This window comes from Dromiciops gliroides, chromosome 2 (genome assembly GCF_019393635.1).
Source record: "Dromiciops gliroides isolate mDroGli1 chromosome 2, mDroGli1.pri, whole genome shotgun sequence".
Taxonomy (NCBI): Eukaryota; Metazoa; Chordata; class Mammalia; order Microbiotheria; family Microbiotheriidae; genus Dromiciops; species Dromiciops gliroides.
In genome coordinates, this window is record NC_057862.1 from 160299301 (window position 1) to 160324382 (window position 25082).

General features: G+C 39.5%; 1 protein-coding gene across 1 annotated transcript; it reads right to left on the bottom strand.

Annotated features, from left to right (window-relative positions):
- Positions 1 to 1040: 1040 nt before the first annotated feature.
- On the bottom strand, positions 1041 to 24231 carry POLR2M (RNA polymerase II subunit M). Its single transcript, XM_043980107.1, has 4 exons — positions 23970 to 24231; positions 13184 to 13825; positions 3135 to 3342; positions 1041 to 1461 (listed from the first exon to the last, which is right to left on the bottom strand). Exons 1-4 carry the CDS (start codon positions 24068 to 24070, stop codon positions 1321 to 1323), a joined length of 1092 nt encoding a protein of 363 aa, XP_043836042.1. The 5' UTR covers positions 24071 to 24231; the 3' UTR covers positions 1041 to 1320.
- Between the last annotated feature and the right edge of the window lie 851 nt (positions 24232 to 25082).

The window sequence follows — 25082 nt, forward strand, 5'->3', positions numbered from 1 at the left end:
CCCAGGGTCACACAGCTAATAAGTATTAAGTATCTGAGGCCGGATTTGAACTCAGGTACTCCTGAATTCAGGGCTGGTGCTTTATCCACTGCACCACCTAGCCGCCCCGATACTTGTTTTTAAGAGAGCTGTTTACCCACAGCCTATATGACGTACTATTTTCTAATTTTGTTACGTTTTAAATGATGTTAGGAAGAAGAGCGAAATATTGGTTTGAATAACTAAAAAATATTAACGTTGAGATTTTGATGTGGGTGGTGCCTAATTGAGTTAGTTTCTCTCTCTATCTACTCTATCCACTGTGCCACCTAGCTACCCCGCATGATTCTTTTTTTTTAAAACTTAATTTTCCCCAATAATAAAACTTTTATTTCCTATAAAGTAACAGATTAATTTCTTAAGGGGGTCAAAGCTTAGTTAGAACAGTTGCTTCCTTCAGTCAGTAGCCTTTGCTTCCTTTTTTTCTCCCTAATCTTCAGGACCACCTGAGAAAATCTGCTAAATGCTCCTCCCTTTTATGGGTCTCCTGGAATGCCCTATTCTAGCATCTATTGAAAGTCCACCTCTCTCCATGTTGTCTTCCCAGACTAATCAGAAACTGAATTAATTCAAATATAAACAGAGAACTTCCCAAGATTGCCTCAATCTAAAATGGCAAGAAACTATGTCTATGTAATTTTCTAAGGATAGTGTGCAGCACAGCAGAAATAGAACTAAATAAATGTTATTTCACTGTGGTAGAGCATTCACAGTAGTTTGCCATAGTTGTAGTTCTTTTATTACACTTCTAGTTAATGTTAACTAGGGCCTTGTTAGAGTTCTTGACTCTAGCTTAACAGGAAGATGAGATTCAAATTCTGCTACCAACAGATAATAGCTGTGTTGCCCTGAGCAAGTCAATCTTTCCGTGCCTTCGTTTCCCCATTTATAAAATGTGGTGGCTATACTTGATGATTTCTTAGGTCTCCTCCAGCTCTAGATGTTAGAAAAAAATGAAAGAACAAAAAGCTAAATAATTTTCTAAAATTAAATTAGAGTAATCAAAGATAATATGCTGCAAAAGTTTATTTATATAAACATAACAGATTTATCATATCCTTAATAGAAATCTTTTAAGTTTTCTGAATAGCGAGCACCCCATGAAATGGTTCACAGTATGACTAAGCAGCACTCTTATGCACACTGTAAAGTTCTACTTCTGACTGCTGGTCTAAATAATGCAAAAATAAAACATCTTCCAGAGCCTAAGAGTCTAATGTAATGAAGTAGAATTTCAGAAGTGAAGAATTTAAGAGGCTACTCAATCATCTTTCTTCAGGATTAATCTTCAGAAGAATGATAATCGTCTTCATCCCTCACTTCTCTGTACTTCATTGATGTATCACCTTCAGGATTATAGCTCTGCATTTTAATATTCAGTCTTTCAGCCAGTTTTTGTGCAGCAAGCTTGGCTTGAATTTCCTTTAAAAGAAAAAAAACCAGAGCAACATGAAATTGTTATATTTTTCCTCACGCAATATTTTTATTCCTTAAAAAATTCTACTAAGCATCTACACAGCCCTTTTCACAAAAACATCCCTAAGTCATAGTGTCTTAGAGTGTCTGGCCCAATGCAGAAATCCTCTCCAATTCAATACACATTGATTAAGCAATTACTATATAATTACTATGTAATTTGCTATGTAAAGCAACCATGAAGACAGTTCCTGCCCTCAAGGAGTTTGTCTTCTACTGGAGAGGAAACAACATGCCCAACCAATGACATCCACCCCCTGCTGTCTGAACAAGTCTAGGGAGTAGGCTATCTCATGAGGTAGACCTTGATGTCATAAAGCTGTGCCAACTGGATCCACTAATAAATACCTGCCCTCTCACCTCAACTGAGCACTCACAGCTCTTTCCACCTACAAGCCTGATGAGCAGAAATGATGCCATACAGAACAATGTAACTTCCCTGAGCGCTGCAATCAGGCTACACTGGCAGTTACTTAACTTCTACTGACAATCAACAATATATGGAAATAAACCAGATCTTGGTAAGAACTGAATAACTGGATTTAGAACTTGGAGAGTAATAAGTATTGATGGACTTTTAAAGAAGTATACTGGTCAGCAACTTTTGTTATTAACACACCAATATCACTCTAAGTGCTGTATTGATTCTCCTACAGACAGAAGTTCCTACATGAAAACCAAGCTTTAAGAGTGTCAAATGCCACAATGAAAATGAGTAGACCAACCCTGACATGGCTGTGTGTAAAGGTGCTTGTTCAGAGAGTCTCTCCAGAGAAAGGGCCAGGCTGTCTTTATAAATCTTACATCTTGGCAAATCTGATTACATTCACCCAAGGATTATGTCACCACCTGCTAGAGCCTGGTGGCCACATTCATTACTGCTTTCACACTCATGGTTACCCCTTGTCACTTGGCTCTCTACCCAACATCCGGCTCCCTACATATTAAAGGGGAGCCAAATTGGTAGCAAACAATACTGTAATGAGTAGTTAAAAATAATGTAGTAAATTCCCATTTGAGGTGGTTCATTTAACATTTTTTTTTTTAATTTCAAAAGCAGAATTCTCAACATGGTAGATGAAAAAAACAATAAACTGAAGCTAGCTATTGCAGGTGTCCAGTGCAAACTAGACAATTTAGAACACATGGTTCTTTGACTCCACAGGCAGGACCCTTATGGAAAAACTAAAGTATTTGAAGAAAAAGGTTTTGTTTTTTTCTTAAAGAGGACAAGACCTTGAAAATGTACCATTGCATGCAGTCAATTTAATATTACAACTGCTAATGGAACAGCTAGTTTTAATGGCAACATACCCCTATAGCATCTCATTGGAAATGTGCTGCTACCACAATATACTATAGTGTTTGCCCATATGACTCTTTTCCAACCTCCATCATTCTCTGCCCTTCAAACATGTTTGTCAACACTGTACTTCCCAATTTTCCAAGCTTATTAGAAATACTGTTAAAAAAATTTTATGCTTCATATATGCAGACTAAAGAAACATGGCTGATTGCAGCCCAAAGCAGTATACCCTTCATACAGTTTTCAAGATGCTAATTTTTCAATTTTTCAATCAGGCATTTAAGTTGGTAAACAAAAACAACATTCTTAATACCTCATAATTCTGTTTTTGCTGCTTCTGAATTGCTAAAGATTCTTCCATAGGCAGCAACTGTGCAGGCATGTGGTGAAGTGGTGGCAGCCGAGCTGCTGTGATATCATCCAAGTGCTTCTTATCCCTACATCTCCTTTCTTCCACTGAAACTGGAGACTCTTTTCTCTGTGGGGAATGACTAGGTGAGTCATGGCGTTCTGAAGGTAACCTAAAGAGAAAACATGACAGACTTAGAACTGGACAAGTTATTAGACCTATTTAGGCTACATTTTAGAGGGATCTTGTTTTAAATATTAACAAATAATTTATCAAAAAGTTAGGAAATTTTCTATTTCCAAGAGGAAGATATCCTAACAATGACTACAGAAAATGAATTAATTCCATGTTACAATAATTTGCATGATTTCCCCTCCTTTTACCTGATACTCTGCATAAATTTCGCCAGCATTTTATTCATCTTTGAAACCCTCATCTCCCCTTACTAAAACAAGGTAAATGGTGAAAATGAACTGGAATTTAGAGCTAACATTTTTTTTCTTCCTTCATATTAATTCCTCCCATGACTGAAAAATAGGGGGCTGATTAGGGATTTGGAGAAAAAGATTGGTTTAAACAAGGCAACCCAATCACATATGAGCTTGTCAGAGAAACGATGGAAAGAAAGATTTTTAAAGTAAGTCAAGTCGCATTTATACCCAGAATTTCCTTTGAAGTTTAAAGCCTTGAGACTTAAGCATCTTTAACCTAGGAGAAATAGGCAGCTACTTCAGCCCCTTCTCCTCAACAGTATGGCACAAATGGGGAGGCCATGCCTGTCCTCTACTACCTGGCCAGGGATATGAGAGATCAAGAATAGGTTAAACCTAATCAAGCTGATGACTAGGTTTCACTTGAAGTGTGGCATTCTCTACTGAAATTAGGGAATTCCTCCTGTCCCTTCCTGCTTCTTCCTCCCATCCCTTCAATGTGGGCAGGCCTCAAGACTCAACCCTGGGCCCTCTGCTCCACTTGCTTGCTCTCTTTCTTCCTCAGTAAATTCATCTAAATGCTTTTTCATTCCATTTCTCACTATCACTTTGCCAATGACTCCCAACTCCACATTTCTAGTCCTGGTGTCTCTTCAGCCCTGAATCTTCAACTTTCTGCTGACCCTCTCCAACTAGCTGTCCTGGCACCTCACTGCAACATATCTACAATGAAATGCATCAGATTTTTCCTAAAGCAGCTCCTCCCCTTCTGGACTTCCTTATTTATGTGAATCAGACAAGCATTCCAACAGACACTGAGATGGTCCTATTAAGATGAGCAGGAAAAGATCATAGATCCCAGAAGAAATTTCAGATTCCAACTAGTCCAACCCCTTCCTTTACAGTAATGTTCAGAGGAAAAAGAAGTGGTTAGGAGGAATGATGATTTTGGTTTTAGACATGATTTTAGGCCTTCTACTCTCTGCCCCCTGACTACTTCCATATCTTTTTTTTGATTTTGGATAGTACCTTCCACCCTCGCCAAAATGATCTACTCAATATTCAGTGTTTCCTGAACATACCCAACATATTCTTACCTCCAAGTTTTACTGACTCATAACTTTCTTTGGAATGAGCTCCTTTCCCTGCTTCCCACTTATTCATTCATTCATTTATTTATTTATTGGGGGGGGGGGGCCATGAGGGTTAAGTGACTTGCCCAAGGTCACACAGCTAGTAAGTGTCAAGTGTCTGAGACCAGACTTGAACTCAGGTCCTCCTGAATCCAGGGTTTTATCTACTGTGCCAACCTAGCTGCCCTGCTTCCCACTTATTTAAATCCTTCAAGGCCCAGAATAAGTCTCACCTTTATGCATCCCTCTTTAGGCATCACTAGCCCTTCGGGATAGCTCCTTGTAAATTCCTATAGAACTTATCACCCATTATTCATTTGACACTTACCATCTACTGCCTTGTATCATTATGTTATGCAAAAGCCCTATCTCCTCAACCAATCTGTAAACACTTTAGAAGCATGTATGGTATCTTAAGTGGGCAGTTAGATGGCATGGTGGATAGAGCACTGGGCTTGGAGTCAGGAAGACCTCTCTTCCTAAATTCAAATCTGGGTCAAATACTTATTAGCTATGTGACTTTGGGCAAGTCACTTAACCCTGTTTGTCTGTTTCCTTGTCTATAAAATTGAAGTGGGAAAGGAAAAGGCAAACTGTCCAGTTACCTTCACCAAGAAAACCCCAAACGTGGTCACAAAGAGTCACACACAACTGAAACAACTGAACAACTTTATGTTAATTTTCTCTTTGTTTCCCCAGGGCTTGGGACAGCATCCCACAGACAACAGGCACTATACTTTTGCCAATGATGTTGATGGAATAGGTACCAAGTTCTTTATTTGTCTTTAGATTTTCTCCCATCTCAACTCACTAGCTGTGTAATCGTGGGCACAACTGTTTTCTCATATGTAAAATGGGGATAAAACATGAATTCCCTACTTCATAGGGTGTCATGAAGACCAGAAGAGTTAATAAATATAGGCCATCATCATTATACTTTGGATTTTTTCTTTGTCCTTATTATAGTATTTGTATTATAGGTATTTGTGCACATGCCTTACCTTCCCACTAAACTGTGAGCTCAAGGCAAGAACTTTTTCAAAACATTAATATCCCAAGTATCATGTGCTTAATAATTTTTTAAGCCTAAGTTGGTCCTCTAAAACCTAAGAAAGGGGGCAGCTAGGTGGCACAGTGGATAGAGCACCAGCCCTGGATTCAGGAGGACCTGAGTTCAAATCCGGACTCAGACACTTCACACTTACTAGCTGTGTGACCCTGGGCAAGTCACTTAACCCTCATTGCCCTGCAAAAAAACAAGGGAAAAAAAAAACTAAGAAAAAGGTAAGCTTAATAAATGTTTATGGAATTAAATTGTATCTACTTCATATAATAAACCAATAAGAGCTAATGTGATAACTCAAACACTGAAGTATTATAAGTGTATTATTATTATTATTACTTCACATATAAAACATTTAAATCTCAAAAGATTTTAAGACTTTTGTGACAATAACCTATCCTAGAGGAATGATTCAGCTGGCAAGAATACCACCTTGGCAATCTTGTTCGGGAAGCTATGTTGGATGGGCCAAATCTTTATATCCTGCCTTGCAAAAAGCGGTCTACAAAGAGGGCAGGGAAAACAAATCTGGCCCTCAATTTAATTCCATCTCATCCTGGCAACTACATTAAGATCAGCACAGCCTAGAGAGCAATTTCCTCTTCCAGGAAATCAAATGACTATTTTACTTAAGGCTGACTGTGGAGGTTAGATAAAGTAGCGGAATAGCTGTGTTAACAGACTTTCTTCCTAAAAGGTTCTCCGAATCTCTAGATTAACAGTTATACCAAGACACTGGATGAAAATCATAGGAACCAGTAACATACAGACCTGGATAACAGCATGACCAATATTTCTAAAATTCCAAAGCTTTATAAAAGCTTCTAAAGTTCCAAAGCTTCCAAAGTTCAAGCTATTGTTCTAAGCCACCCCTTCCACATATGTCTTCAAGAATTTAAAAAAAAAAAAAAAGAGAACTTCCAAATAAGTTATGAAGTTTGAAAACAAAGAATCTAATTCTCAGTTCAGAAGGAAGTAATATTTGGAGATAACCACTTGATATCTCCATAATCCAAATGAATTAACAGGCTATGACCAAAGAAGTATTTCTAATGCTCACCTCTGAACTCAACCTGTGAGTGAGATTTTGAATGCCTTCCCTTCTCCTCTTTCCAGTTATCCTACTTTTGATGCCCCTGGAAGCTTATGATCACTTTAATGGGAGCTTTCAGGAGTATAAGTCACTTGCCAGGGACACTGTTAGCCTTCAGTGCCTTTCGGATTACTATCATAGACTGTGCTAGCCAGTTTCACTATAAAAGAGGGGCAGCTAGGTGCCACAGTGGATAGACTAGCAGGCTTAAAGACTCATCTTCCCGAGTTCGAAATTGGCCTCAGACAATTCCTAGCTGTGGGCTTGACCCCTGGGCAAGTCACTTAACCCTGTTTGCCTTAGTTCCTCATCTGTAAAGTGAGCTAGAGAAGGAAATGGCAAACTACACCAGTATCTTTGTCAAAAAAATCCCAAATGGGATCAACAAGAGTTGTACACAACTGAACAACTAAATTTCTCTGTAGCTGTATCATTTTTTTCGAATGAAGCAACAATTCTGGATTCCTCTTTTGAACACCGTTTCTCATCTATCCTCTTTCACCATATCTCCTACTCTACCTTTCCCTCCCCCCTCTGACAATTGGCCCTATTATAGAAATACACGTCTAAGAATTCATCATAAAGTCTTGAAACTCTAAGGAACTTCAGGGGTCCTCTAGTCCAACCCTTACTTGGAATAGGAATCTACTTTCCAAGAACTAGCCCTCCCATGAAAGCGAGTCGTGCTTTAGTTCCCCTAAGAGAATGAGCTCTTCCTCAAGGGCAGGGACTGCAGTCTAACAGAGTATAGAGCACAGGACAAGCATTTAATGATAGAACTGAAAATCTGTTTTGAATAGATCTGATTGTTCCTTCTTATGCTTAACTGAAACCTGCCTCCCTGTAGCTCTGCTTTTCCTAGCTGTGCTCTCTGGGGCCAAAAAGAATCTAATCCCTTTTCCAAAAGACAACCCTTCACATAGTAGAGGATGGAATACTCTCTACTGTGCTCTCCCCTCCCCCAACTGCTCTGTCACATTAAAACATCCCAAGTTTCTTTACCAATCCTTGTATGGCATGGTTTTCAAATCCCACTGTCTCCCTGGTCATCCATTCTCCTTTGGGCTTCTACAGCTTGTCAACGTGGCACTCCAGAACTGGATTCAATATTATAGAAACAGTCAGACCCGAGGAGAGTATCCATCCCCTGGATACTAAGTGGCATTATCTCCTCACAAACTATTTCTACTAAAGTAGCTTAAGTCTGAATTGGCTATTTTAGATGCCACATTAACAGTTGACATTGAGCTACAGATAATATGTATAATGTGTTTTGCAAACTTGAAAGCACTATATAAATATGAGTTATTATTCATTTAAGAACCCAGGCCCTTTTTTTTAACTTGTCCTGGGCATATCTAAACCAAAATGTCCTATGATTTGCTATATTTATTGACACCTATTCTTGTGAAAATAAACCTCTCTTTAAGACATCTCTACTAGGAATGACAAAAATATGGGAATTAATGTTTTGGCTTTCTACACAAAAAATTATTTTTTTTTAAAGCCTGTACACTCCATTTTCTTTTTATAGCAAATACTTTCAATAATATTTTTAGTTTACTAATTCTTCAATTAAAGCATTGCTCTTTAACAAATGGAAGTATTGCTTCTTAGATGTTTGCTTCTCATGGCTTTTGCAAACATTTTGATGTTACATTTTCATACAAGCAGATTTTTGCTTTTTTCTATTCTGATCTGACAGTTGTTCACACAAGAGGCAGTGATTTAAAAAAAAAAAACGTTTTCTGTTTTTCTAAGGGCTTATTGAGGTAGAAGGGGTCAGACGATGGGCTTTTTCTTTTCTTTTCTTTTCTTTTTAAATGATCCTGTTACAATCTAGGATCATAGAGTTAGAGCTGAGAGGGACTATAGAAACCTTCTAATCCAGGGACTCTCAAACTTTATTATGTCAAGGACCCCTTTAGCAGTCTGCTAGTGGCCATGGATCCTGTCTCCAAATAATATTTGTTTTTAAATTAAAAATTGAAGGAAATGCTAAGTTTCAGCTGAGGTTAATAAAAATATGTACTTTTTTTTCTCACGGAAATTTATGGACTCTCTCCTAACTATCTATGCTGGATCTCTTGGTGGTCTGTATGCCTGGGTTTAAGAATCCCTTGATCTAGTCCAAACCCTTCAACTTTTTACTTATTTGGAGATAATTGTTGCTGAGGAAACTGAAGAAGAGAGGAACCGAGTCCCTTGGCAGAAAGACAGCTGACTTGAAATTCAAATTCCTTACATTTTTGTTATAAGACATCAAAATGACTACAAGGTTATTTTTTTATGTAAAGAAGTCTGATCTAGCCAATGAGGCTAAGTTTCTAAAAGGAATGGGTCCCCTTCACTCCTATGTGTCCCTCCCTATATAACCTGGCACAGTATTTTGTACATTAAAGGCCAAAAATCAAAAAATTAGGGAAAATAATTGTTTGCCAAAACCAGCTCTGGAAAAGATCTCAGACTAGTAAAAACTTTTTTTTTAAATACAAAAACTTCCATTCCACCAATGATTATTAAGTGCTTTCCACATGCAGACACTGTTATGTCTACCACTAGGGGATACAGAGATCAACAAAAACTTGTCTTCAAAGAGTTTCCACTCCAGCACAGGAACTAAAATGAAAATATAAGTGCTTGAGAGAAGTACAACCAAGTGCCGTGAAATAATCCTTCGGGGGTTATAGAGATAGTGGGGGTTGCAGGGGATACTTTGTGGAAGTGCTGAACTGGATGAAGAATGGAAAGCACTTCAATAGGAAGAGAAGGAGAAGAACTGGATGCATTCTAGATTAAAGAATGCTGAGAATAAAGAAAGCGACCACATAGAGTTTTACTCACCACAGGCACAAAGCATGAAAGGCAAAATACATGTGAAGAACAGGGAATAATAGAGTTTAGCAGGAGCAGAGGATACCTTAAAAGAAGTAGTAAGAGGAAAGACTGGAAAGAAAGCTTGGAACCAGAGTATGGTGCATGTAGGGTTGGGAAGTTTGCACTTTTTTCTATAAAGAATATACAAATACTAAATATTTTTGAGCAAGGAAGTGATATAATCAATAATACATTGAGATTACTCTGGCATTGCTAGGAAGGAAGAACTACAGTAAAGACATAGGTCATGCTATAGCCCAGATGAGGGGTAACTAGGGTGCTTGAACTAAGGTAGTGGCCATGGGAATGGAAAAGGCCATAAGAGAGCTATCATGGGAACAAAATCTAACGATAGGAACTGATTAACTATGGGGGAGAACAAAGTTTCAAGGGTGACTAGCTGGGCTAATAGGTGTATCATCAGCAAAAAGCAAGACGACTGGGAGTAAGATTTGAAGAGTGAAATGAATTTAGTTCGAGATGTGCTAAGCTTGTACTAAAATGTGTCAGGTCGAGTCAGGAAGACTCATTCTCCGGAGTTCAAATCTGGCCTCAGACACTTAAAAACTCTGTGAACCTGAGCAAGTCAATTAACCTGGTTTGCCTGAGATTCCTCATCTGTAAAATGAGACAGGGAAGGAAATGGCAAACCACACTTTAGTAGCTTTGCCAAGAAAACTCCAAAATGGGATCACTAAGAGTCAGACATGACTGAAATGACTGAACAAGCAGCTTGAGATACTAGTGGAAAATACTATTAACAATGTCTAATAAGTAGGTGTAAATAGGTCTAGAAATTGGGGGCGAGGTAAGCCTAGAGATAGAGAATTGGGAGTCATCCAAATAAAGACTGAAGTCCTAAAATGGATGAATATTCAAAGGAAGAAAGTATAGTAAAGCCAAGGAGCAAGCCTTATGGAAAACATCTATTTCCCCCCCCACCTCCCAGGGCAATGGGGGATTAAGTGACTTGCTCAGTCACACAGCTAGCAAGTGTCAAGTGTCTGAGGCCGGATTTGAACTCAGGTACTCCTGAATCCAGAGCCAGAACTTTATCCACTGTGCCACCTAGCGGCCCCCGAAAACATCTATTTTTAAAGCAGAAAGAAAAATAAGCCAATAAAGGAAAGGGAACTGTCAGATATAGGAGAAGAGGAGGTCAACAATGCCAAATGCTGCAGTATTGACAGAGAGGATAAGAAAAAAAGAAAAGGTGCTTTGGTCCAGAAATCAGTAGTCAGTGATCACAGAAAGAGCTGTTTTAGTACAGTGAGAGAAGGCATGTTGGTTGTGTATATAGGTAATGCGGAATAAAGTACATCAAGTGTAGATTATTCTCTTTTCTTTTTTTTTTTTTTTTTTTAGTGAGGCAATTGGGGTTAAGTGACTTGCCCAGGGTCACACAGCTAGTAAGTATTAAGTGTCTGAGGCCGGATTTGAACTCAGGTACTCCTGACTCCAGGGCCGGTGCTCTATCCACTGCGCCACCTAGCCGCCCCTAGATTATTCTCTTTTAAAGATTTGAGAATAAGTTGGGTGGAAAAAGAACAAATCTTAGTAAGGTAATCTACAGAAACACCTGTACTTTTTTCAACACATTCCAATAACTCCAAACTACTCTCTAACACAAGCCCCTTTCTCAAACCAGAAAATCTCACTCTCCCCTAAACATGTTGTGTTCACTCCTGGCTACAAGTCTTTGTTCACTCTATTCTCTCTTCCCTCATATTACTCAAGTCATCCCTCTGCATCATGATCCTGGTCAAGTCAGAGCCCTGCCAGAAACCTTTCAATGGCTACTTCAAGAGTGACTGCTGGGGGCAGCTAGATGGCGCAGTGGTTAAAGCACCGGCCCTGAATTCAGGAGTACCTGAGTTCAAATCCGGCCTCAGACACTTGACACTTACTAGCTGTGTGACCCTGGGCAAGTCACTTAACCCCCATTGCCTGCAAAAAAAAAAAAAAAAAAAAAAAGAGTGACTGCTTTCTCCATTGCCTAAATTTCTATAGCATCTACTATCCATACATTTATTTTGTCACTTAATACCTCCACTGTTAATGACCTGCTCTATTTTTATTGTTAAATTATAAGCTCCTATACTTCTTGTACTTTTTTCATAAATCAACTTTACCTCCAACAGTTGACAACAGTTTGTCTGTAGTAACTATTAAATATTTGTTGTATAAACTGGCTTTGCTGTAGGCCTGCTGCTTTTCAATCATTAATAGAATGTTAAACTGTAACTGAGGGGGAAAAAAAAATCTCACTAAGAAATTATGAGTATCCAATTCTAGAATATAATTAAAAAATGTGTCAAGCTAACCTGGACTACTTTCAAGTCAAATTCCTGGGCTTTACCAGTGGTTTTCCTGGACACTGTACTCCAGGATTAATGGGTGTTATCTTCCTTGAAGCCGCACACTCCTTGTTTTCTCCTTCCATTAGAGTGTGAAATCCTTGAAAACTGATACTTTATCATTTTCTAATTGTATTACTTTTAGCGCTTTTCTTTGCACAAAATGAGTTCTTGATATTTTTTCATTCAATCCTAAAATCTCTTTTCAATCAACAATTCATCTCCCCCTTCATTAAAACCTTTTACCAAATCTGCTAAATAAACAAATCATCTCATTATGAAATGATTTGAAATTATTTGAATTTGATCTCTTGATGTTTCACTAGCTAAAAAACCAAGAGTTAAAGAAAAACTAGGCAATTTAATAAGAATCTATATAATTTACAAATTCCACAATACATCTTTAAATAATAACTAGTTATAACTTACAATAGAAAGCACATTGGACATGGAGTCAGATGACCTATAGTCAAATTCCAGTCTACTACTCAGTGACTATTTTGAAACCCTGAGCAAGTTACTTTTCTTCCTTGGTCTAATTGCCTAATTTGTTTTTTGGTTTTTGTTTTTTAAAAAGGGGGGGGGGGGAGAGTAGAAGATGGACTAGATAATTCCTAAGGTCTCTTCCAGTTCTAAATACTACAAACAATACTAAAAGAACTTTAGAAATTTTCTTTTCCTCAAAAGTACACACCCAAGGAGAGGCAGAGTCAAGTTCTGAAATAAGCTAAAAGTTACATGATTTAAGAAACTGGCTGAAGGCATATTATTCCCCATTATAAATGAATATTGCTGGTGGCTATAAAGAATTAAACTAGCAGTAAACATACTAGCAATGAACACACTTGAGTGACTAGGAATTCAAGTAGTGTTCATTTATAGTTTATTTTAAGCTGTTTAATTCAAGTCCCTTGTAGGCAATGCATTAGTGACAGGATATTACCTAAAGCATTTTAAAAATATAGATTTTCTTCTAAAAAAAAAATCAAACTGAACTTTAAGCACATTCACCAAGTCTTTGAGCTTTTACTGAGAAATGAGTTTCCCTGCCATACTTACATGTTAGTTCTAAATTTATTATGGGGAGGGACTGGATTCTTTGCTCTCATTTCCAGCACTTCCACGTAATGAGGTTTTTTGGGTATGTTACTGTGAAAGGTACAAAAGTGATCCATGTTTGTGTCTTCTGACTGGTTTTCATCATCATTAATTGTGATCCTTTGTAAACAATCAATAAACATGTCATCAGTGCTTCCTGAAATGTCTCTTGAATGATTTAGAAAACCAAGTTGGTGAGACTGTTCATTTGTTTCTGATGGCAAAGTTACAACACCTTTACTGTTATTCCACATCCATTTGTCGCACTGTGTGTCACCTTCTGACTCTCCAGCTTCATCATGACTTAGGGGAACAGATCTTTCCATGGTAGATTCAATTCCCTGATTTCTTGAGGCTATTTTAGATGACCTGTTTCTAACTGCAGGGGAAGAATCAAGAACTGATGATGTTTCCCTTCTCTGGTCAGGAGTCCATGGCTTATCCACACCTAAATTATTTATTCCATGTGCTGAAGTTTGCTTTGAATCAAAGTCCAATCTGTTAGTTCTCTTGAGCTCTTCATGTTCTGCAATGGCTAATTTTACTCTCTCAACAAAGTCAGAGATCTTTTTCCCTCCATCTGGTAAACTGCGAATAAATTTCCTAGGAAACAGAAAGATAAAAATATATTATTAAAAGCTGTAAAATTTTTTAAATCATGAAACAAAAAAGTGACATTATATCAAAGCATAGGGGTGAGTAAACTGAAAGTTTAGGTAAAAGGATTAATTTCTAGTTGGCCAAGAACTAGGAGAATTGAGTAGGGCAACAACTGTTGAGACTTCCAACAAAAATATTGGGGGTAGAGAAGGGAGGCACAAGATAAAGGAGGAGGCCTCAGTCAGATAATCAAAGTATTTCAAGTTTATCATTATCACATTAATTAGATTAAGGACTCAATCTCACAAATAGTTCAGAACACCAGTTTCTGTGCTCTGGATGCTTCCATTTAAATACCCCATCAGCTCAGACTCAGCATATCTAAAACCAAAGTCTTTGCTTTAAACACAAAAACAAACTTTCCACCCTGACTTCCTTATTATAGTTAATGATACTACTATTCTCAAAACTTTTAGTTATCTCCTATTCCTCCCTCAACTCCAGACACAAGAAGTAACCTTTCATTCCAGTGACATCACCAAATCCCTACAGAGCCATCCTCCTAGGTCGATCAGACCTCTGAGGACCATAATATACCTGGCCTACTACAATAACATCCTAACTCATGTCTTTACTACCAGACTTCCATTCTTCCACTCTTTCCTTGTGTCACATCATCATCCTTCCACCCCTTAAAAAATGAAAGTTCATTAGGGTTCTGACCTTGGTCCTTTTCTATTTTCTCCCTACACCCTCTCCCATGACAACTTCATCCATCTACTCCAAAGTCTTGAGTTATCTCCGCAGAGATGACTTTCCAACATACATCTCTATTTCCACCTACTTCCCAGAACCATTATCATTCCAATTGCCTATTGGGCACTTCCACCTAATAAGTACCAACACCTCAGCATATCCAAAACAGCAATCTCTTCTTAACACATCTTTCCACCTCCATTTAACTGTTTTATACCACTGCAGAAATATTTGCCCAATCCATAAATCTACTCAGCAATCTTCAGTGGCTTCCAACAGTCCTCTGAATAAAGTTTAAAATTGGTTGCCTGGAGCTCAAAGCCATTTATAATCTGAATCTTCTCTCTCTCACGCTCTCTCACTCTCCTGCTTCATCTTAAATTACCTTCCCTCCAGACTATCCTTTGTGCCCAAAACATGTCTTTGTTCATATCATTATTCCCTATACCTTTTCTTCATCTGATGAATTCCCCCTGCCCTTTAAAGGCACAATTCAAACATCCTTTTATTCAGGAAGCCTTCCCGGAACCTTTTAGATTTCACATAGCACTACATTTGCAACTTTGATTGTACTTGTGTTATACTGCTCCCTAGCTCTCAAGATCAACCATTCCATTTTTTTTTGTTGTTGTGGTTTTTTTTTTTTTAAGTGAGGCAATTGGGGTTAAGTGACTTGCCCAGGGTCACACAGCTAGTAAGTGTTAAGTGTCTGAGGCCGGACTTGAACTCAGGTACTCCTGACTCCAGGGCCAGTGCTTTAACCACTGCGCCATCTAGCTGCCCCCAACCATTCCATTTTTAAAAAGCTCCAATTGTTACCAAGTTTTTCCTAATATCAAGTCTAAATTTTCCTCTTTACAACTTCCATCCCAGTGCCCTCTGGTGCCAAACAGAAAAAAAACTAATTCCACCCAAACATGAGAGTATTTCAAATATTTGATGAGAATTATTATGTTCCTCCAAATTCTTTTTTCCAGGCTAAACGTCCCCATGAAGATGGGGAAAATCCAGAAGGCAGATGGTGATGCAGAGTTGCATAACTCAGAAAAAAGAGATATGTTTAATATTTTACTTTTCCCCAATTACATATAAAAACAGTTTTAACATTCCTTTTGTTTTGAGTTCCAAATTCTCTTCCTCTCTTCTTTTCCTCCCCGCTTATTAAGAAGTAAAGGGGGGCAGCTAGGTGGCGCAGTGGATAGAGCACCGGCCCTGGAATCAGGAGTACCTGAGTTCAAATCCAGCCTCAGACACTTGACACTTACTAGCTGTGTGACCCTGGGCAAGTCACTTAACCCAAATTGCCTCACTTGAAGGAGGAAGGAGGAAGGAGGAAGGAGGAAGGAGGAAGGAGGAAGGAGGAAGGAGGAAGGAGGAAGGAGGAAGGAGGAAGGAGGAAGGAGGAAGGAGGAAGGAGGAAGGAGGAAGGAGGAAGGAGGAAGGAGGAAGGAGGAGAAGAAGAAGTAGTAGTAGTAGTAGTAGTAAAGGGGCAGCTAGGTGGCACAGTGGATAAAGCACTGGCCTTGGATTCAGGAGGACCTGAGTTCAAATCCAGCCTCAGACACTTGATACTAGCTGTGTGACCCTGGGCAAGTCACTTAACCCTCAGTGCCCTGCAAAAACAAAACAACAACAACAAAAAACCAAGAAGTAAAGCAAAGGGGCAGCTAGGTGGCGCAGTGGTTAAAGCACCAGCCCTGGATTCAGGAGTACCTGAGTTCAAATCTGGCCTCAGACACTTGACACTAGCTGTGTGACCCTGGGCAAGTCGCTTAACCTCATTGCCCAGCAAAAAAACAAACAAAAAAAAGAAGTAAAGCAAAGCAATTTGATAGATTATACATATGCAGTCATACAAACATATTTCTGCATTAATCATGTTGTGAAAGAAAACAGTCCAAAAAAATTAAAAAGACTTTACTCTGCATCCAGTTCTTTCTCCAGAGATAGATACCATTTTTTATCATAAGTCCTTCAGAACTGTCAGATCATGGTATTGCTGAAAATAGATGTCATCAACAGTTGATCATCATACAATATTGCTGTCACTGTATACAGTGTTCTTCTGGTTCAGCTCATTTCACTTTGTATCAGTTCATGTAAGTAAAAGACAGATATAGTTGCGGATATTGTCTGTACTTGGGAATGGAGGAGACTATCCAAGGGAACAGGTAGAAAAAGAAAGGCAGTAAAAGACCAAACCTTAAGAAATACCCATGCTTAAGGGCATTAGAAAGAGTCCTTTACTCCATTGTGGCTCTGCTGTTTTTTTCAAATCAATGACAATGGAAATGAAAGGTTCTACCATATTGAAAAGAATTTAAATATAATACAAGTCACAGACTTATGTCTAATAACTAAGAACCACCCTAATTAAGTACAAAGAAAATTATTACCAATAGTCTGGCCATTAGGTAATGAATGTATCTGGCCAAGATAACCCATGAAACAAAGAAAAATTCAAAATGACCTTCAGTACTGGGTAGCTCCTGTCTGTGGGGAGATGGATGAAAAGAGGGCAGAGGGTACTGCTAGAAACCAAACAGGTATTAGACCATCTATAAACATAAACTAGGGCAGCTACAAATGGTGCAGTAGCTGGAGCACCAGGCCTGAAGTCAAGATGACCCAAGTTCAAATCTGACCTCAGACACTTCCTAGCTGTGTGACTCTGGGCAAGTCACTTAACCCTGTTTACCTCAGTTTTCTCATCTGTAAAATGAACTGGAGAAGGAAATGGCAAACCACCCCAAAGATACCCCAATATCTTTGCCAGGAAAACCCTAAATGGGGTTATGAAGAGTCAGATATGACAAACTTTTTTTGAAATTAAAAAAACAAAATGAACTGTTAGTAGGAAGAAAGCTAAAAGTAAGTAAAGGATGGAAAGAACTGATAGACTAGAACAAGATCTTGGTCTAGGCTTGAGGTAAAACAATTTTTAGGGCAGTAAAAGAATGATTATCACAATATAAAAGGACACCAACTGTTGAGGGGAAGAGGATCAATTACCACCACAAAAAGAAAAAAAAACATAGCCAAGAAAATATAGATTACTTCCAATCCATGTGCCTACTTTGCCATATTTATAAAAAGTAAAAAAATCTTTTTAACACACAGAGTTTGCCTTTTCGTGTCTGACTATGGAGAGAGATATACTGTAAGCCTTGGATGGGGAATGGCCTCAACATCCACTCCCTAACCTGGGGCTGACCTTGCATTTATTCTTGTCTTCTTTTTTTGTGAAGGAGTAAGAGACAACTATGATCTTGTCAGATTACAAAGGTCAGAATGCAATTCCAAAGGACTCATGATGGAAAATGCTCCCCACATCCAGAAGAAAAGAACTGTGGAATCTGAATGCAGACTGAACCATACTGTTCTTTTTTTTCTTTTTTAAGGTTTCTCCCTTTTGTTCTGATTCTTCTTTCATAAAATGACTAATGCAGAAATGTTTAATGTGATTGTACATATATAATGTATATCAGAATGCTTGCTGTCTTGGGGATGGGGGAGGGAAGGAGAAAAATTTGGGACTCAAATCTTATAAAAAACAAATGTTGAAGGGGCAGCTAGGTGGCACAATGGATAAATCACTGGCTCTGGATTCAGGAGGACCCGAGTTCAAATCCAGCCTCAGACACTTGACACTTACTGTGTGACCCTGGGCAAGTCATTTAATACTTTTATAATTTATACTTTTATAATTTTTTTTAAAAAAGGTCAGAATGGTAAACCATGAGAATGGTTAACCACTTCAGAACCAGAAATCCACGCTGAATTTGTGGCCAGCCAAGCCCAGAAAACCAACCCAATCCAGTAGTATAATGACCCCAGCAAGCAAATGCCCTGACCTAGAAGCAAGGGAGTGATTCCATATATTGGCTATGCTCAATTTAGAAGTGAATGTGGTGGAGCAAATGCTTTGGAGAAACTTTTAAATTTGAGTCCACTTTCCCCAGGGAACATGATACAAGGGAAAAATGTACAAGTAGATATTGAGAGGAAAAGGTTGTTAACTTTTATTATTGCTATATCATCTCAGTAGATACCAACTTTTGTAAAAATCAGTTGAAGTCAGATGATTAAATGATGACTTGCTAATCACTGGTAGTTAACACAGGGGAGAACTAGAATGGGAAGTTCAAGCCAAGAGCATTAGAGAATAACCCACAACACCCGAGAGATACAATACACCCTCCATCCCCACCCCACCCCCCAAAATAAGTTCTTGGCCTCTATATACCCTGGCTCTGGAGATGTGAGTTAGTATTGGAAGTCACAGAAATTTTTATTAAGGCTATACCTAGGGCCTTACCTGGAATTAAATGTGACCTTTCTATATGCAAGGTCTCCCTGGAGATCATTTCCATTTAGGATTTCCATTAATGTAAACCCTATTATTGTATGGAGTATTTACCAGAAAAAAAAAATTTACATAACTTTTTCTCTGTTTCTACTTGTAATTTTACAGTCATTTCTTCTGATGTTTGTTTCTCTTACAATCCAGATCAGTTTGTTTAGAGAAAATTTCTGCATTTGTTGCATATTCAAGTACTAATGTAATACTATGCAAGTACTGATATCAAGGAAAATGTGAAATGGACTGTGCATTATTAAATGCTGGTACCTAGCTAATAAATATTCATATTTTTTTCCTTTGGCCTTTAAATAGATATTGACTGTCTTATTGTGAGACCCTTAAGGACCACAATAGCATAATATAAGGTTTACCAGCTGTCCTAGAAATCCCAATTAATCAATTCTAAATGCTTAATCCCCTTTCTTAGGAATTTTATCACTGTTTGGGGTTTATTTGTTGTTTTTTTTAAGTATCTGAAACTACTTGTCCTATTATTGGCTGAATCTGGCATTCTAAATAGGGCAGTGAAAGAACGATTATCACAATATAAAAGAAAGGACACCAAATGTTGAGGGGAGGGGAATCAATTACCACCAAAAAGATTGCAGTGGCAAGGATTCGTTGGAGAAACTGGGTTGCCTTTAGTATAGGCACATGGAGGAAATTTTCCTGGACCTCTAATGGGATCACTTATGGTATTTTGAAAATGCTCTTTGTTTACTGAAACTAAATCACTCTGTATTTGGAAGCAACATACATGGAACTGTATTAATGCCACAAAACTGTTCTAAAACACTTTTCCTAAATGGAACCTGGAGAAATTAAATGTGTTCTATGGAGACAGAGACAATGGACAATTGGCCCAGAGTTCAGCTGGACAGTCTTATGTACTGAGGGAATCATTTAAGGGTTTTCACACATGGCAGTTTGGTTACTTACCTAAAGGGTGAAGGGGTGGCTTCTAACCAACCCTGGTCCCTAATCTATGAGAAATCCCACATGTTCTGGAATTGCTGTTGGGATTAAGTTTTCCTTCGGAGTAGAGAAGCTTGCTTTTCTTTTTCTTGTCAATGGGAGTTAGGGGGTAGGAGGGGAGAACTAGCACAAGAGGAGAAGGCAAAATGCCCCAGCCATTCTGCAAGCACCAAGTTTGGATTCTTACCTGAGGGTGAGGAAATGACTTCCAGCTGATCCCCAGGTCCTAAATGCCCAGGAGGAAAAATCCACATGGTACAGGAAGCTAAGTAAGGACAAGACTAGCTTTCTGCGAAGGAAGCCTTTTGTTTCATCCTTTTCTTTACTGCCTAGCCATGTGTTGGAGGAAAGCCATTTTCAAGCACCAAAAAAGGCACTTGTTAAGTATTAAGCAAGAAATAATTTCTGGTAAACTTTGGAAATGATCCGTGTTTGTTGAATACAAATAACTCTGTCTTTGGAGGATACTGTGATTTTTATTTATACATTGTATTAGTGTCAGTGACTGTTTTTAAACTCTTCTGTGTGAAAATGAAAGGATGGTGTTTATTCAGTCTATACAATGGTTCTGCATTAGAGAGAAGGACAGTTTTCAAAACGAAGCCCACCAGTTTTCATGAATATGGACAATTTGTTTACATGAGGAAGAGTGCAGCCAATGTGAGCCTCCTCCTCTTTCCTGCATAGCTGCATTTGGCTTCAAAAGACATGGTGTGGGGCAGCTAGGTGGGGCAGTGGCCTTGGATTCAGGAGGACCTGAGTTCAGATCCAGCCTCAGACACTTGACACTAGCTGTGTGACCCTGAGAAATTCACTTAACTCTCATTGCCCCGCCAGGAAAAAAAAAAAAAGGGAGAGAGAGAGAGAGAGAGAGAGAGAGAGAGAGAGAGAGAGAGAGAGAGAGACATGGTGTAAGACTCAGTATTTGTTCTTTCTTACTTTTAAAAGAAAGAGTACCAAAACCAGCCAGGACTTGGAGAGCTTTGAAAAGGTCAGAATGGTGAGCCATGAGAGGTCCTGGAGTCAGAAACCATGTCAGAATTTGTGCCCAGCCAGGCTCAGTTCACCACCCCAGACCAGTGCTGGGTCCTTAAGAGGATGGAGGCAGCTAGGTGGCACAGTGGATAAAGCACCAGCCCTGAATTCAGGAGGATCTGAGTTCAAATCCGGCCTCAGACACTTGACACTTACTAGCTGTGTGACCCTGGGCAAGTCACTTAATCCTCATTGCCCTGCCAAAAAAAAAAAAAAAGAGGATGGGAACAACTATCAGCTGTGCCAAATCGGGAAGTGACTATAATGGAACAAATGCTGCATTAAGTTTGAGCCTACTCTCCCTAGGGGCCAAGGTGATAGAGAAAATATGCTTCCAGAGTGTTGGGGGGAAAACCATTTGTAACTTTTCTTCTTGTTTCATCTTCTCAGTAAATATTCTTTTGTAAAAGCTGAAGAGAGACTCAATCTCTCTCCCTCTCTCCCACCCCCACCCCCACCCCCATCCTTAATGAAGATATAAGACTAGAAAAGATAGGATTCCACAAATATCTTTCCTATAGCACAATATCTCCACATCTGAATAGTCACAGAAGTTAGCTAAAAGTGTAAGTAGAGAATACAAAATCCTACTTAATGTGTATCATTGTTGGCTATCCTCCAGTAAAGTGTCTTCCATGCATGTCAAAATCATAAGATTCCTTGAAAAAAGATCCCTTTGTTCAACGGACCTCGACTTTAAATTAAGCAAGGCAGAAAACAAGACAGGTTCACAAAAGGAATTGTTTTGTTATGTTATAAAGATTGGCCAGCAAAAAGTCCACATCAAAGAAGCATTCCCTAGAGATGATGAGGTCCTACAGCTATCTAAAACTTATAGATGACATTGTGGCGATTGTATCAAACCCTTAAAACACTGCCCAGCCTCCTAAACAAGCAAGAGTTCACCCTAACTATCCCCACAGGAAAACCAAGTGGATGAAGGATGCTTATTGTTCAGACTTGGATATGGAGTTAGATGGACAAGCTACAGAACTTTCCATAGCTGTCTCCAATACTTCATCTAAAAGCAGGAAAGAACATATCCTAGCACTGCAGGAAGAATACTCACGTTAAAAGGATTTGCCTTTGCTTCAGGAAGAAGGCTAGCTTAAAGGACTGTTCAAATTGTCAAAGGCAATCTAGCTCACTCTTCTATTTAATTCCTGACCCAAACAATTATCCATTTTTAGTGATAAGAGTGAAAAATTTCTATAGACCTCTGTATAAAGTACCTGAACATCCTTCCCCCCCTCCATTTCATCCTCACAGCAACTCTGTAATAGCAGGTGATATTATTAGCTGTAATTTAAAGATGAGGAAACTGAGGCTCAGAGATTAAGTAACTCTCCCAGGGTTCACAGAGCTGGTAAGTGTCAGATAGATCCAGGTCTTCCTTACTCTTGGTTTAACTCTCTAGCTAAAGAGTTTAAAGGTAAAAAAAAAAAAATTCATTCTCCTTCCTTCCATTCAATCTATCTAAATTCTCCATGTCCTTTAAAGGCGATGCTTACATTCCATTTTTTCCATAAAGCCATTTCTGAACATCCCAGCTAAATAATCCCAATAGTAATAAGCTAGTAATCACTTCTTCCTCTATATTCCTAAAGCACATATTGTCTGAACCATGTCACTCCTCTACTCAATAAACCCCCTGGTTTCCCCATTAGCTCTAGGGTCCAATACAAACTTCCTGTGAATTTTAACTTCTTTACAACCTGGTTCTAACCTACTTTCCCAACTTTTTTATACATTACTCTCCTGACTTCATGTATTCCTTGGGTCCAGATAAACTTAGCCTTCTTGCAGCATGTCAAACACATTTTTCTGCCTCCCATTTCCATACCTTTATACAAGCTGAACCACATGGTCTGGAATATATACTCTTTCACCCCCTCTAGGAATCCCTACCTTCCTTCATAGCTCAGCTCAAACACCAACTCTCACAGGAATTCTTTTCCAATTGCCCTTGCTAACGCCCCTCCCACTTACACTGAGCTGGGAGGAGGGGGGGGGGAGACTTCATTTTACCTGTCTTTCAGATATACTTATATGTATGCATATAAAATGAAAGCTCTTTGAGGACTTTCACTTTTGTCTTTGTAAAAAGAAGACCTGGGTTCAAATCTTGCCAGTTTGGGGTTCAGTTTGTTCTTGTTTGAAAATAAGAGAACTGGATTCAACAGGTCTTTAAGATCCTTTCAAATCATAAAGCTATGATTCTACAATTTCCCAGCACCTAGCTTATTCCCTGGCACATCAAGAAGTACTTAATAATAATAGCAGCTAACATGTGCTGAGTGTTTTACAAATATTATTTCATTTGATCCTTACGAGAACTTTGAGAGAGAGCCGTTATTATTCATCATTTATTTCTTGTTTGGCAATGTTCTAGATCTCCTCCTACGTATGTCCTCCCGTTTGTAAACTATCTACCCCCATCACCACCTCTTACCCCCTCTATCTGCAGGCAGAGGCCGTGAAGTCCAGGTGTTTCTTTCTAACACCCGATTTCCCCCTACTAGTATAGAATAATGAAATAAAAGTTCTCAAAGTGCTTTATAAATATCATCTCACTTGATTCTCACAAAAAAGCCCCTGGGAGGTGGGTGCTATCATGAACCCCATTTTACTGTTGAATAAACTGAGGCTGAGAGGTTAAGCCCAAGGGTCACCCAGGCAGTAAATGTCTGAAGTTGGGTTTGAACTCTGGTCCAGTGCTCCAAGCAGCGGTAGGGAAGGAAAGGCAATAAGCATTCATGTGCTACTATGGCGTCTTTATTTACAGTGATATACTACTGAGGCAGACTGGTAAAGTGACTTACGCTAGATCCCCCAGCTAGAAAATGTCTGGAACCCCATTTGAACTCAGGTCCAGTGCCCCAGCCACAGCGCCCCTCGCCGTCCATTTGGTGACAATTGGGAGTGACCCGATTTCCGGAAGGGTCAGCAGAGGGAGCAGGTGGCACCACACTCCGGTCTCCCCAGCCAGGACCCTCCCCTTCGCGGACCCGCACTCACTCGTTCCGCAGCAGCTTCTCCTGACGCGCCAGCATCTCCCGAAGCTCTCCGAGGGTCCGCTTCCGGAGGTCCTCAGTACTCCGGGGCGACGCCGACGACATCCTGCCGGAGAGAACGTCAGCCAGGCGGAGAGCCTGCGGCCTTCCGCTCACTTACCCAAGCCCGCCGAAGCTACCAGTCTGCCGGCCACCAGTCGCCCCCTTCACTGGGGGACGCCATCTTACCGGAAGTTGTCATAGGATTCAATAGCTGGAGAACTTTATTTATAACTAGGGCCGGGACACGGACAGAGCCCAATAACCCGGGAGAACTCAGGCGGGACGAGGGAAAGGATGGGAAAGGAAGACGCGCAGGCGCAATCCGGCCCACCCGAGCCCTGTGAACCTGCGGCTCCCGGGAATGCTTTGGAATTGTGGTTTGGCTTGTCAATTAAGGATCGCTGTTTGGGGCGGAGGGGAGTGGTGATGCACGTGGGCCAGAGTTAGGATGGCTTGGTTGCATTTAGAGCTAGAAGGAACCGTAGACGTCATCTTGTCTAACCTCCTCATTTTTACAGATTAAAAAATAAAATAAAAGAGCCCCAGAGAGAGGGAGTGACCACGACTAGCCCAAAGTCACGATCAGAGTTAGGATGCGACCCAGTCCCCAAACGCCAAACCCAGAGCTCTTTCTTCATTGTCCGTTTGCATGTCGGAGGGCCTAGAAAGGGTTACCTGATGCAGGCAGCCTCTGCTACCCTGGGGTAAACATGTGGAGTCAAATGCTGGCCCTGGAAATTTTACATGGATGTACCCTTTGATCATCATCTCCTTCCCATTGTGACAAGGTGTATTACCAGCACTGGCTATTCCTGTCTCAAAAGCATTGGATACATTTGTCCGTGTTAAAAATGTGTACAAGAGTGATTTTAAGGCAGAAGGAATTTAGGAGCACATGCAGAGAATAAATAGGTCACAAAGACTGCATGATATAGTGGTAGGTGGGCTGCCCCTGAAACCCTGGTTTCAGCTCCCATTTCTAATGGGACCTTGGACAAGTCTCATTGATTAGGACAACTATCAGAATGTTTCCTTTTTAATTTTTAATTTTATTTTTAATTTATGGAATAAAACA